Consider the following 14,512-nt stretch of genomic DNA (forward strand, 5'->3'; position numbering starts at 1 on the left):
CCGGTAAACACCCACACCCGGATCTAATTAATTAACATCACGTCCCATAGTAATAGGCTGTGTTTGGCAGAAACAATTAATCTGGCCATCCAAAAAGTTGATCACCCTATCACTTTTGTTATACCATCAAGCTAGCTGGCTAGTACAGTACTTGTTTTATTTTCGACTGGCCAGCTGGATTGGCATCACTGTATAGAAACACCCACTCTAGCTAGATAGTAGGCAATAGCATCATGCGGAAGCTTGCTTTGTTTCCCAGTATTAATTGCAGTTGTTTTAAGAATATAAGGAATTGGTAGGTTGTTTTGTTTCCCTTTTCTTATGCCCACCTAAACGTAAGAGTTACGCATAGATGGAAGAGGAAGAACATGCATGGAGAGTAACTATAGCAAACCGCATAATAGTGCAAAGTCTGTGTTTGGCCCAAACATTCTATAGCTACCCAACAAGTTGACCTCCCTCGATCACTTTCAGAAAAAGAATCGATCCATGCATGGTTAGCTAGCACAGCTAGCCTAATATCGCGGGCAGAAATATGCCCTAGATGGCCATAGCATATGTAGGAGGTTGTTTTATTTCCCGATCGAGATTGCAAACGGTTCAAATTAAGAAGAAGGGAACCGGGCAGATTTCCAGCTTATTATTCCTAGTATCTAAACTGACCGGCGCATTGATGCAAGAAAAGAATAAGGGAGCGATGCATCCATTGATTGAGGATGACCATGTATAGTACTAAGAGTGACTACATGCACGCGATGCGATACCATGTCCACACCCTGATCAAATTAATTAACCTCGCCCCATAGTAACACTAGTTATTTAATAGGCTGTGTACGTTTGGCAGAAACAATTAGTGTAGCCATCCAATAAGTTGATCGCATCATGCTAGCTGGCTACTACTCGTACAGTAGTAGTACTTGTTTTATTTTGGACTGGCCAGTTGGTTTGGCACCTTCTAGCTAGAAAGATAGGCCAAATATAGTGGCATGGTGCAGAAGGAAATTAAGGTTGTTTTGTTTCCGAGTATTAATTGGTACAGGTTGTTTCAAGAAGAAGGAATTGGTGCAGGTTGTTTCAACTTTCAAGTGGCTGCCAAATTAAACAGGCCAAGAAACACGATGTCTGGCTCAGTTTTAGGAAGAAAACTACCTGGCTATTAGCTTTCCTAGTACTAGTATATTGCCTTATTATTGATTACGTATGTGACAAGAGAAGAGTGTCACACAAGAGTAAGAATGACAAGAAAATACGTAACCAAGGGAGACTGGACTGGAGTAGCTGCTGCCTGCGATCGATTATTCGATTATAAATACCCCTAGCTACTACGTACCCCTCCCTAGGCAGGGCAGGAGCAGGAGAAGAGTAGCACTAGCACCAACCAACCAATTCAATCGGAGGTGAGGGAGAGGGACACAGGAGGAGCTGGAGCTGGAGCTGGCTGATGAAGTCGTCCGTGACCGTGATGAAGGTGGCGCTGCTGCTTCTGATGCTCCTGCTGGCTGTCAAGGCTGACCGCCTTGAGAAGGACAACTCCTTCGGGTAAGTAGTGTTTCATCCTGTGCTATATATGGCTGTGGATACAGAAAACTGATTTCCTTTGGGTCGTTTTGAATCAATTGTTTTGATTAGCTAGCCAATAACTCGGGGTTAATTTGGTTTCATTCTCAGGACGGTCGAGTGGCAGCCGAAGCAGCTGAAAAAAGTGACCTGGAACGTGAGTCGACCGGCCGCTGCGTACACGACATTCATGTGGGACATGGATCGCGAGGTGAGGCTGACGACGACCACATCTCCCAATCCCATCTGGGGGCTTCCTGTCCTCAGCAAGTGGAAGGCTATGACGCGAGACAACTGGATCCAAGTGACCCTCCAGGCCCAGGGGCGGCAGGGTCGCATGGAGTCCGCCCTCGCGATTCGAGCAGATAACCTCTATCTGGTGGGGTTCAGGACCCAAGCCGGACATTGGTACACTTTCAAGAAAAAAGGGCCATCTGATCCCAGGATCAACAGCCCTCGACTACATCGAAGACAGCTACCAGAACCTAACTGGCAGCAACTATCGAGTCCTCAACCAGGTTGCTTTCTTAATTCCCTCAAACAAGCTCTATAATATCCTCTTAATTCATAGATGATGCAAAGCTTATGCCTCCGTTTTGGAAAAAAAAACAGCTTGTCCTGAGCAGGGGATCTACCCAAGCTTCCGTGGAGCTTCTGGCAAGCTACGTCCATGGATCAACCGACAAGTACTGTAAGTATACAAGCTGTTTCACGTGGCGATGGATGTGCTAGCTGGAATGTAGTAGTAGTAGTGCAATGGTGCTTGCTTTTTTTTGCTTCCACATGGTTTCAATGCGCTATCAATCAACTACTCATGTATTATATAGTACTACTACTACAACAGTTTGGGCAACAGTCTTTGGTAAGCATGCCAAAATCTTAAAATAACAGATTTCTTACAACGGTAAAAAAAATGGACTGAGCATGATTAACAGACACAGAAAATAGTCCAGCCGATCAATATTCTTCTTCTAAGCATTTACTCTGTTGTTCCTTAGGTGAATTGCTTTGCGGAACCCGCTGCTGTTATCTGCTCAAAACAAACATGCATGTGTGAGATTTCTTCATTCGTTTCCCTACACATTAGCTGCCCAGTAGCTCGCCGCCACAACTTACTACGCTCGCTTTTGTTGTTGGTGTCGAAGAGCTCGAGGAATAGGAGGAGAAACCAATTATCTTTCCCCACTCTCCTTTCTTCTTTCCATCCAATAGTGCCGGTGGAGGCCATTGCATCCAAACTCCGGCATACTTTTCATCACACTTACCGTAAATTTCAGAAACCTTATCACAAACATTAGTAAAATAAGCAGAATAATCTACATTTACGGCACCACTTAAGAGTGAGAGAACATTACCATACTATCCAAATTTAGCCCTAGGATCCAAAACAAATGTAAATGCATACAACACTGGAATTTCTTTCAAATATTTCAGGTATTTTCTTTCATGGCAACAACATACAATAAGTGCATGTAGTCTTCCTTTGTCCGACCGCTCTATAATAAGTGCATGTAGTAAAATCTTCTTTTATTTTCGAGTGGTTTTGCATAACTTTTCATATCCCTAGTTGTAGTTTCTATCTAGGATTCTGAGAAGTTTGAATATATTAGGAAAAAGCGGGAGCCTCACCAAAACTTAATGATCAATCCTTAGAAGCAATTAAAAAAAAGCTTCTCGAGCTCTATCAGTCTAAATGACTTACCTATCCATCAAGATTGTACTAGAAGAACGCCCGTGCGTTACAACGGGGCCACATTAGGGTTAAGAGTTCAATATTAATCATGTTAATAATACATTTAATATTCTCATACATATCAAGTGACACTGGCGACCTTTTTTGTCAATTTAGCAACGGGCTCAGTTGTAACGGGCTCTGTATACATATCATACAACTCGCTACTACTTAAACTACAACTATGGCTACCAATATTTTTTTGTCAATTTAGCTCAGCAATAGTGCCTGGCTTAATAGACTGCTTTGCATTCACCCCCTCAGAAGACAGAGAGAACCAACTCAACATGTCAGAAGATTAACAGAAATTTCATTTGTATGACATGAACGTATAGCAGGAGCACCAACACATAGATCAGCAGAGAGCAGAGCACAGCATGCACACACTCGGGCCATCTATATCATACACACACAGCAACGCACACACGCATCACGCTGGCATACACATACAGAAAAGCAGGCACACACGCATCATGCGCATTGGCCGGTGCGACGCACGCAGAGCAAGTACGTACGCACGGAGAGCAAGCTAGCAAGCACGCACGCGTCCAACCCCGCCGCTGCATGCGCTGGCAGAAGGTGAGGCAGCAAGGGAGACTGCACATTGAAGCTGTCCATGCAAGGCTGGAGGTGCTGGGCTGGCGACGGCGGTGTCAAGACGGCGCTTGATTCGTTCCCAGTGGCGTGGAGCTTGGGGCGGCAACGCGGCGATAGCTAGTGCTCGGGGATGGGGGTTTGGGGCGGGGGCAATCGACCCGATGGCTGGCGAAGTTAACGGGCTCGGGCGGCTGGAAATTCGGCGGGTGGCGGCGGCACAGCGCGAGGATGGGACAGGCGGAAAACCTAGCGGGCGTTCAACTACCAATACCCACGCCTTTTTTTTAGGGGAATTGCTTGTGAAAATAACGTGCGACGACGACTTAGCGAGCGGATCCCCTTAAAAAAGACACAGCGAGCAGATTCCCTTAAAACTGGTAGGAATGGATACGATTGATGATGTTGATAAATAGTGGTGAATGTTGGCCTAATTTACTATCATCATGCATGGAAACAAATCATCAAGAAAAAGAATACTTCCTATTACTACACTCATAGGAAGCTTCCTAATCTCTGCTACCAAACAGTTTCTGCCCAAATAAAGAAGGAAAGTTATGGACGTGATTCGGAAGGAAACAAACGTTATGAAGATTAATTAATTTAGATTTGATCTTTAGAGATTGATTGTGATTGATTCTTTTACATAAAGACATTACTAAATAATTTGCGTCAGTATGGAAAGTTCTGATCCATTCAGTTTTTTTCGTTGTGTGAGAGGGTGAAGTGAAAATAAACCGATGAAGTGGGGGAGCCGACAAAAAAAATCTACGACGGTTAACCTATGAAAAAAACCGGACGAAAGTGGTGGGACGAAAAAAAACCTGGAAGCGAGACTACCAACTGCTCCATTAGGAGTAGAGATTGGAGGCGGGTTTGTCTTGCCACCATCTCACCCTCCTTCCTCAAGTGGCTCTCGGAGTGCCTCCTCAAGTGGAAGGCCCATGTTCTGGATTCCCCGGTCAGCTCCCCCTTGCATATTTTGCAGATATCCTTCCTCCTCCTAACTCCATTCACCTCCACCGTCTCTTGATCCAAGGGTTCCCACACAGCGGAGCTCTGGCGACGAGACCTTTTTGAACCGGTGATGGAGGAAGTGCTGGCACTACTTGAATGAGATGGTGTATGGCTCATTTTCGATGGTTGCAACTTGAGGATAGGACTAAGAGAAAAACTTAGATCGAGGTTCTTGAGTATGTGAATCCCGAAATCGTCTAACTGGAGGTAGGGGACTGGTTAGGATTGGGATCAGCCATGAGAAGAGTGGCCAGTAAGATATGTGATATGGTGTGTGAGTGTGGAAAATGAAGTGCGGTGGCGGGCCTATTTATAGCCAAAAACATCAATTCTCGAACCAATTTACCCCTCAAATTTGAATGTGAAACTAAAAACGTGAAATTGCAGCTGAAGGAGCCTAATAGTCCTAAAAGGCCCTACCTAGGCTGTTGACGTGTGCCATGCGTGTTTGGCATGACACGATTAGGCAACGCTCCCAGCCCCGTGCCCCCGCGCCCCGCGTAATGCGTGCAGTTCAGCACAGATCACACCAGCAAGTTGCTCCCCGAACTGGACGAACTCAATCTGGATCTTCCCGCTCTCCATGCAGTCCTGAATGAAATGATACCGAATCTCTATGTATTTTCTCTGGTCGTGGAAAACTGGGTTCTTACTCAATGAGATGGCTAATTTGTTGTCGAGGTTGAGCACCATTGCCTTCTAATCTTCGTCCTTGATCTCTCCTAGCAGCCGCGCTAATAGATACCTTGGCAGGCCACCGTGGTGGCGGACATGTACTCAGACTCACATGAAGAGAGAGCGACCACCCTCTGCTTCTGTGACTGCCAGCTGACCAAGTTGTTGCTGAGAAAGAATGCAACGCTCGTGGTGCTCCTATGGTTGTCCATGTCGCCTCGCATGTAGCTATTGCTGTAGCCAATCAGGGGTGCACCATAGTCACCGCGCGTGTACCGCACTCCCCAGTGCAAGGCCCCCGTCACATAGCGAAGAATATGCTTCACCGCCGTCATGTGCTCAACCGTGGGCTCCTACATGAACCTTGAGACATACTCGGTGGAGAATGTGAGGTCTGACCTGGTGTGGACAAGGTAGCGGAGCATACCCACAATGCTCATTTACTCGGTAGCGCCCAACAGTTGCGCCAACTTCATCCTGCTCAACTTGAAGCGAGGCTTCATGCACATGTGACAGGGGTTGCAACCTGTCATGCCCGGCTTGTCGAGGATCTTGGCAGCGTACGCGGCTAGGCCGAGGTCTATGCCGCCGCCGTGCTGCCTCACCTTGATGCTGCGGTAAGAGTTGAGTCGTCCCAGATCGCTCATGACGAAGAGCGCCTGCATCTCCTTCTTGAAGCCCGCGATCTCCTCCACGTCGGAGCCAAGTCGCCTATGTGTTAGACGACCGGCTGTTTGGATGCCATGCCTCTGGCGTACACGGCGTGTTCGGACGGGCTTCTGCTGATCCCGAGTGAAGCCAGGCTCGTGTCCAACTTGGCATTCCAAGCGCGAGGGGCCTGTTTCATCCTGTACAAGGCTTTCCTAAGCTTGAGCACTTTGGTGTCTCCGCACGGCGATTGTGAATCCCGGTGGTTGGGCCACGTAAACCACCTCCTCTATCTCGCTGTTGAGGAAGGTGGACTTCATGTCCATGTGGTGCATGGTCCAGCCCGCACGCACGGCCAGGGCAAGTAGAAGGCACACGGATTCAAGCCTTACCACCGGCGTGAACACCTCGTTGTAGTCTACACCGTGCTTCTGCACGTACCCCTTTGCCACCAACCTTGCCTTGTACTTCACCACAGCGCCACTCGCGTCTTTCTTGACCTTGTAAACAAACTTGAGACTTATCGAACGATGGCCAGCAGGTAGGTCCACAAGCTCCCAGGTGTGGTTGGCCTCAATGCAGATCATCTCTTCCATCATCGCGCGACACCAGCATGCCTCATGTTCAGCTTCCTAGAATGAGCCAGGATCCTCACCTAGTGCAAGATGCAACTCATGGATGAGCTCGTCGTCATCGACTCGGGTGTCGCCGATGTCGGTCTCCTCTAGCACCGGTGGAGGTGCACTGCGTGCCGCCCTCTCCGGCGTGCTCATGTAATGAGGATTGGGGAGGAAGAAGTCGTCCTTGCCATGTGTCGTTATCGTGTGCACCAGCATGAGGCTGTCGGTCGTGCGTGTGGGAGCTGCCTGTTCTGCTGTCATGGTCGCGCTTTGGGATGAGGTCAAAACGCTTGCCATGGCAGCGTTCCCATTGTTGTTCCTTGCGCCTCCCTCCGATTCTGCTGCGATGGCAGCCGTTCTGGCCGTGGATGCCGCCACGGTGGGAGACCCCGTGATGGCCAACTAGTGACAATTGACATGGGCTCAATTACGAAGCTCAGACCTGCCTGTCCTGCATCTTTCTTCTCCCAGTCCCATGTCGGTGTCTCATCAAACACGACATCGCGGAAAACGTGGATACGCTTGCCGGCAAACACGACATCGTTTCCATTTAGTCATAGATAATGAAGGAATTTCTCTATGCAACATACCAGGCAAATTTGTGATTATTAGGAAATTTAAGAGCATCATTACTTGGGTAATTTAGAAATAATCGTAACATACTCCCCTGGTCTTTAAATGCATTGCATACTCCCTTCATATTGATTTTCTTTTTTTTTTACGAAAAATTTCCAATCTATTCATCTTCAATCATGGCAGTACAACGAACACCAGAAATAAAAATTACATCCAGATCCGTAGACCACCTAGCGACGACTACAAGCACTGAAGCGAGCCGAAGGCGCGCCGCCGTCATCACCCCTCCATCGCCGGAGTCGGGCACAACTTGTGGTAGTAGACAGTCGGGAAGTCGTCGTGCTAAGGCCCCATAGGACCAGCGCACCAGAACAGCAACCGCCGCCGATGAAGAATAACGTAGGTTGGAAGGATTCAATCCGAAGACACACGAACTACGACGAGATCTGAGCAAATCCACCAAAGATAGATCCGCCGGAGACACACCTCCACACGCCCACCAACGATGCTAGATGCACCGCCGGAACGGGGGCTAGGCAGGGAGACCTTTATTCCATCTTCAGGGAGCCGCCGCCGTCTCGCCTTCCTGAGCATGACACAAACCCTAACAAAACAGGAAAAAACGACTGAAAACGGAGCCCTCCCGCCGGCTCTTGGCGGGATCCACCACGCCCCCATGGCCCTAGGGCCACCGTAGACGAGGCGAACCTGCGGCGGCGCCGGCGAGAGGCAGAAACCCTAGCTTTCTTTCTTGGAGGAGGAGGACCGTCTAGTTGTCGTGCTTTAGCCCCGGGCACACAAGAGCCTTCATATTGATTTTCTATTGTGGATGTTAACATTTTTTTGCTATAAGAAACTTGGTCAGGCTTTACAACATTAGGCCTAGGATAAATCTAATATGTGATGTATTTGGAGTAAGTATAAAATCTTTATCTTTATCTTTATCTTTATTATCTAATCTAATAATAAAGGGGCTATTGCTTCTTATCACCGTAATTTCGTCCGTTTTTGGTCCATCCGTCGTCCGTCCACTTCACCTATATTATTTTCTATATCCGAGGTGGTATTATTCATTTGATCATGTGGCAGCCACGCACGACTATTCTTTCTGGAGCGATGCACGCAGCTTGGGCTGTGGTCCAACTAAGCTAGCCAACATAAAGGGTCTGGCAAAAATATTAGATGTTACATGGAATTGAACTCGCCTACTTATTGTCATCACCAATTGAGCTGGCACGATGCTTTGCTAAGAAGAAAAGTTTGTTTCACGTATTATTAGTCCCACCTCGCGTCCTTAATTCCAATCCTACTAAATTATATAGGCCTTTCAATGTCCTGGTTATCAAGGAGCTGTCTCGGAATCAATAAGCAAAGGCTGAGAAAAGGAAGCAAAGGAAGGAAAGTCATATGGGCGAATAGCTCCCATGCGACGTCGTTGAGTTCAATTGTTCACAGAACGACGTCGTTGGTTCAAATGGCTCTCATGCGACATCTGCGTTGGAAACAATAGCTGCCGTGCGACACTGCTGCCTAATCCAAAGACACATGTTTAAAACTCGAATCAGGTCACGACGACAGCGTGGAACCCGGTGGCGGGACCCACAGCATGTGACCCACTAACTTATCCAGCTCAGCATTGGTACAAGAGAGGACACCGAGCCGTGCAGCACCCGAGCCCTACCGCGACCTTCCATCCTCCCTCCCCGACCGTTGTTGTTCTTCTTCTCCGGCGACGACGCGCAGCAACGCCGTTCCGGGCCGCGGCCTAGCAATGTCAAGCTCCGCTTCAGCCTCCCGCCGCTCATGGTCGCGCTATGGCGCAGTGCTCATGACAAGGTGACCTGCATGCCCACGTACCGCACCCCTGAAGCGGCTAGTCACAACGACTGACCAGAATGGCAATCTTGGGCGGGAATTCGTGAAATGCGAGAGCAAACCAGAGCAGGGAAAGGTGAGATTTTACTTCTCAATAACCCAATTTTGGTTTTTATCTCCCAATTTCATATTTTTCATCAGATTTGGGATTTAGGGTTCATCTTTCCGATTTCAGAAATTGAAGCAATGCGCCCATTTTGAGTGGCTAGATGAGTACACAGAGCGGATTCAATTGGAGGGTGCATCAGGGGAGCTCGATTTACCGTTGGAGGCGGAGAAGTTTGGATCGGGCCCATCTGGATCTGGTGCCCCTGGATCTGGCAATTCCATTGGTGCTACTGTGGGGGGTGCAGGAGGAGCAGAGCTGAAGAAGCTGAACAAGCAGATGAAGAAACTCATCGAATTGAAGAAGTAGGGCAATTTGATGGCCAGACTTTTTTATGTTTGTGTAATTGCTCTCGCATTTGTTTATGTGATGATAATTAGTCATTAGTGAATAGATTATGCATCATTTGTAATCGTAATGATATGGATGTTTGAATAAAAGTGTTGCACTGTACGAATTCGGCATGTCTTCTCCACTCTGTTTCGGCCCCGTTTTTTCAGTTCTTCAGTTCGTCATCACTTTCAGTTTCAGTGGTAGAGGGAGAAAAGGAAAAAAAAAGTTCGTCGACAGTTGCCCGAAAAGGCTAGGCCCATATAGAAGGTAGGCAGGGCCGAATAGAACATATCCAGGCCCATTGATAAAAGAAGTGTAGCTAGTGCAAAAAAATGTGCACACGGTCATTGACATCGATATATTTTTCGGCTTAGGTTATTTCACAAATTTTAAGCTTTCTGTAGTCATCTTTTTTGAGATAATTCATCTGATAATTATTTGAGCTATTTTTATGCACAAGCTATCGTGTCCGATGGTAGGGTCCCGTGTTGTTTCGGCTAAAACAAAAGATTGGTTCTAGTTAGCAGTCTAACTTGCAGTCTTTGTGAACCAAAAACATTGCAATTGTTTGGTTCTAGTTTATTTCAACCAAGCACCATCTTTAACTTTTTTTGGTTTGTGCTATGGTGTTTTCAAAGTTTTTACTCGTGTGTTTAAACCGAAAAAGGTTGTGCCCCTCTCAGAAAAAGAAGACATCTAGTGTGCCCCTAATAGCATCTCCTTGCAACATATAGAGGGGCATCCCCTTACAACATATAGTGCATAAAACATAAAAGGAAAATAATTAACTAGACACGTGCTAACAACAAATTTTATGATTGGATCATGTTTTAGTGCATTTTGTAGTTCACATGGCCACATAAATAAAATGCAATGAAGAAACTTTAGGCCCGAAAAAACATTAATAGATAGCACGATAGAGGGGCATCGAGTACCCTAGTGGCATCCCCTTACAACATATAGAGGGGCATCCCCTTACAACATATAGTGCATTAAATATGAAAGGAAAATAATTAAAACTAGACACTAGCTAGAAGACACGGGCACACACGCCCCAACCAACACAACAAAAGCTAGATAGAAAGACTCGGCCAGCAGAACACTCGAACAACTCCTTGGCCCCTCCTTAGCCGGCGCCCCCCACTCGTCGTTCTCCGGCATCTGGTAGGGGAGGGTGTGCATGTCGTTGGGCTCGGGGAAGATGTGGTGGAAGTTGGTGAAGATGTTGTAGGTGGTGAATGGGATGAACTCGCATCCACACCAAAATACCTGGCCGAGGAGGTGGTAAGCGTCGTAGGGGTTGGTGAAGGTGACGTAGAGGCCGATGATGATGCCATTGACGCCACCATCGTACATCTCATGGAGGTGGAACATGGGCGGAGTGCCCGGAGCGAGGTGGCGGTAACCGGCTTGGAGGAACAAGCGAGTCAACTCTCTAGGGCCCCTCCACCTTGAGATGGCCCACACCCTCAGGCTATTCTCGATGATGACTCCGGCCGGGTACTCCCTCTCCGGCACGGTGCGAGGGCGACGGTAGGTAGGGCCGTGGAACTGCATGGTGGCTAGAGTGGTGGATTTGGCTTGAAAAGAAGAAGCGGAGGAGGCTTGAGAGATGAGTGTGAGAGGGATAAGGAAATGGTGCCCTTTTATAGCCGCATTGCAGCCGTAGTTAATGTACACGATGCCTTCGATTGTTTGCTCTCCTCCGTTTGTGGTGGCATAATTAATGGTGCACAAAAAATGGCAGAGCATCCAAAGAGGCATGGGAGGCAGAGGCGAGATGCTTCGTTTTGGACTTGCATCGGCGGTGACAGTAAGGCTGCCGCGTGAGAAACCGGGCATGCCGTTGGGCTCGGGGAAGATGTGGCAATGAAAAAGGAGTTGCACCACCGACGCGTCTGTCCCGTGTCTCAGATTCGTGCATGCAATTGTTAAAATAGAAAATATCTTAGATGCGACGTACCTATACGTTGCGCCCCTGCCGCTGCTTTACTGCGTCGCTGCGTGCATGCAAATGGCTAGGCTGTGTCGATGCGTTCACGTGCAGAATAGCTAGGCTGCGACTCCGTTGCATGGCATGCATGGTGCCGTCGCGCGCAGCCCAAGAGCACGACGTGGCCGTGCGCACGCACGCCAGGCTCTTCCGGGCCTGATCCGCTCGGCCCAACGGTCAGTCAGATGCTCCCGCACTCAACGTTATCTATTCGTCAGAGAAAAAAAGGTGGCCAATCAGATTGGAGAATTAGGGCTCCCATGGATTGCCCAAGCTACACCCGCGGAATCCTTCTAGAAGGCCTATCCGACGGCCGCAGTTTGGCGCTAGGGTTAGATCAACGGTGGACGTTTGGCGTTAGGGTTAGATGGGGTTTGGAGGTAGTCAACGGGGTTTTGAAAGGTTTGACCGAACATTCAAATGTGTATAACTAATTCAAAAAAATCTAAAAAATGAAAAACATGCGCATATAGTCTTGTTATGTTACGTAGTTATGATATAAAATGATAAACTTGATCTAATGACCTTTGCATGAAAAAACCTTCACAAATTGGACTATCCCGACTGAGGTTGCATAGAGTTCAAACGAGTGAGAAGAGGGTTTGAGGTTTTGAAAATGCAAAAAATCAAAAACCTCACCTTAGCTTCATTTTGGAGTGACTAAGCAGGATCTGAAGTTATTTTTGCATTTTAAATTTTTAAACTTGTTTTATTGCTAACTTCTATTTATATATAAAAAGTAATTGACGGGTTAACCACAAAAAAAGAGAAATAGATTAAAATTCCCACAATAATTAGAAAGATCTAACCATCTATTTGGTGGATTAACGATTAATAGCCATTTGATTTAAGTGATTAAAATTACCCACCATTGCCATTACTTACATGGAAATTGGCCTTGGTTTAACAACAACAAAAACTGCACCTATCCCGTCTAAAATCTCAAACTCTATTCCTGTCCTCCCCTCTAGCCCCGCATACAAGGAATCTATCTATTATTAACCGATCTATCCCCTTTTCGTCTACCATGCATCGGGCTCCCTAAAGCCAGAGTAGCAGCAGCACGACGAGGTCCCGAGGGCGGCCAAGAAATTGAGGACGGGCATATCAAGGCGATAGTTGCTAACTTAGATGAGGAGGAAGAGATTTGGAATCAAATCAGGGCATATGCCATGGGTTGCAGCAGGTAATGTCTATTGGCAAGAGGAGGAGACTCAAATCCTCAGGGTTGGAACCCAACAGGTGAAGTGGCTACAACAGGAAGAGAGGCTGCGTGGGTAGCAGAGGAGGGCAAGTTCAGTACGTGATGGAAAGGAATAAAGCTGAAGAGGGAACTGCTTCATTAGATTGCGCTCTAGGAGGACGATCTGTGAACCTTGAGGCGAGTATGGTGGCGGAAGGAAACAACGGCGCTGGTGATTATCTCGCCCATACCTAGGTCGAAGCATTAGCAAGGCATGGTGTTCTCTGCGTACAGATTAACAAGTTCAGGTGCTCTCTCCAGACATCTTAGCATGATGGTGTTCTGCGTATAGCAATCTAGCGGGTGCGTGCGTACAGGTTAGCAGGTCGATGTTCTCTCCATACATATTAGCAGATAACTGTGTTCTGCGTACAACAATCTAGCGTGTGTGTACAGAACTACAGATTAGCAGGTAATGGTGTTCGGCATACACGATTTGCTGGCTGCAGGAGAAAGGTACCCTTGATTCCTACCTCGCTCGCATCCTACGTTCCCTTATACCTAGGGCTTTGGCTACGACCAGCAGACAAATGAAAACATGCAGGCACCTTAATTCAACATGAGAAAATCGGCCGGCAAATTAATGTTCAACTCCTCAATGTCGTTGGCACTTACAGTAGCATAATCATGCCATCTTCTCCTCATCCTTTTTCTGCCGTAGCAGCTGCTCCGGGATCTCTCCCTCACGTATGCCTAACAAGGATAGTACTAGCTGCCAGAACGTCGTTGCCGCGTAGCACCCTCTTGCTGCAACCCCGGGCGCCCCAAGTCTCCTCGCTGTTGATGTTGAAATTGGGCATAGTACGGTGCTACAACTTATCTGGACTACTGGACAAAGTGCTAATGGTTTCTTCTCATGATCCATTAAGCAAGCCTACAAAATGCACATCTAGCCAGAAAACAATGAGTTCTAGGCTGCACTTGCACACCTGGCCGGAATCCATCAGGGTCCCTCCAATCTTGCTTCGTGTGTGTATGCGCGTGGACCTCGGTGGAAACCAATCATCCAGGAGCAAAGAACGATCAGGCCTGATCTCTCGTGTCAACAGTATTCGAATCCTGCAGCGAAGGAGGACGACGGAGCAAAGAGATGAGCTATCCAACAGGTACCTGGTACGTGCTATGAGGTGACCTGCAGGTACCTGATGGGAATCACCTAGCGACAAGTACTACCCATGGTTCGTGAGGAATTGATGACATTAGATTTTTCTAAGACTGCCGAGAACCATTAATGGCCATTAGACATCGGCATGTACTTTTTAAAAGCGCATAATACATCATACAGTGTGTAAGGGCTATGTTCTCCGCAAAAAAGAATGTTGTTTTTAGTTCTAATAATATGTCATTTGCTTTAATAAATAATAATTTCAGTGCAGTGCTATCTAATTAATAAAATAAGACTTCATGATAGCTTTCATATATAAAAAATAGTTGTAGTCACATTTGATTGACAAAAGAAGAAAATAAGCGTGTTTATGTACAGTCACAGTTTTACTTCTTACTAAAATTCTTCCTTTTTGATTAATTTGGTAAAGTTATTGGA

At 47.1% G+C, this 14,512-nt stretch overlaps 1 protein-coding gene across 3 annotated transcripts; it reads left to right on the top strand.

The window, feature by feature from the left end:
* Positions 1-1,323: 1,323 nt before the first annotated feature.
* LOC125523629 (uncharacterized) lies at positions 1,324-9,869 on the top strand. 3 transcript variants are annotated; one of them, XR_015610894.1, is made up of 5 exons: positions 1,324-1,539; positions 1,669-2,075; positions 2,170-2,248; positions 8,742-9,370; positions 9,470-9,869. XR_015610894.1 is itself a non-coding variant. In XM_087535613.1 (4 exons), exons 1-4 carry the CDS (start codon positions 1,442-1,444, stop codon positions 9,474-9,476), a joined length of 591 nt encoding a protein of 196 aa, XP_087391739.1. In that variant the 5' UTR covers positions 1,324-1,441; the 3' UTR covers positions 9,477-9,858. The 3 variants fall into 3 exon arrangements, 2 of the variants coding, with proteins under 2 accessions (XP_087391739.1, XP_048544630.1); XM_087535613.1 differs by lacking the exon at positions 8,742-9,370 and having other exon boundaries at positions 9,470-9,858; XM_048688673.2 differs by lacking the exons at positions 8,742-9,370; positions 9,470-9,869 and having other exon boundaries at positions 1,325-1,539; positions 2,170-2,532.
* Positions 9,870-14,512: the final 4,643 nt, after the last annotated feature.

The sequence above is a fragment of the Triticum urartu genome, chromosome 7A (genome assembly GCF_056163025.1).
Source record: "Triticum urartu cultivar PI428250 chromosome 7A, HENAU_Tu73, whole genome shotgun sequence".
Taxonomy (NCBI): Eukaryota; Viridiplantae; Streptophyta; class Magnoliopsida; order Poales; family Poaceae; genus Triticum; species Triticum urartu.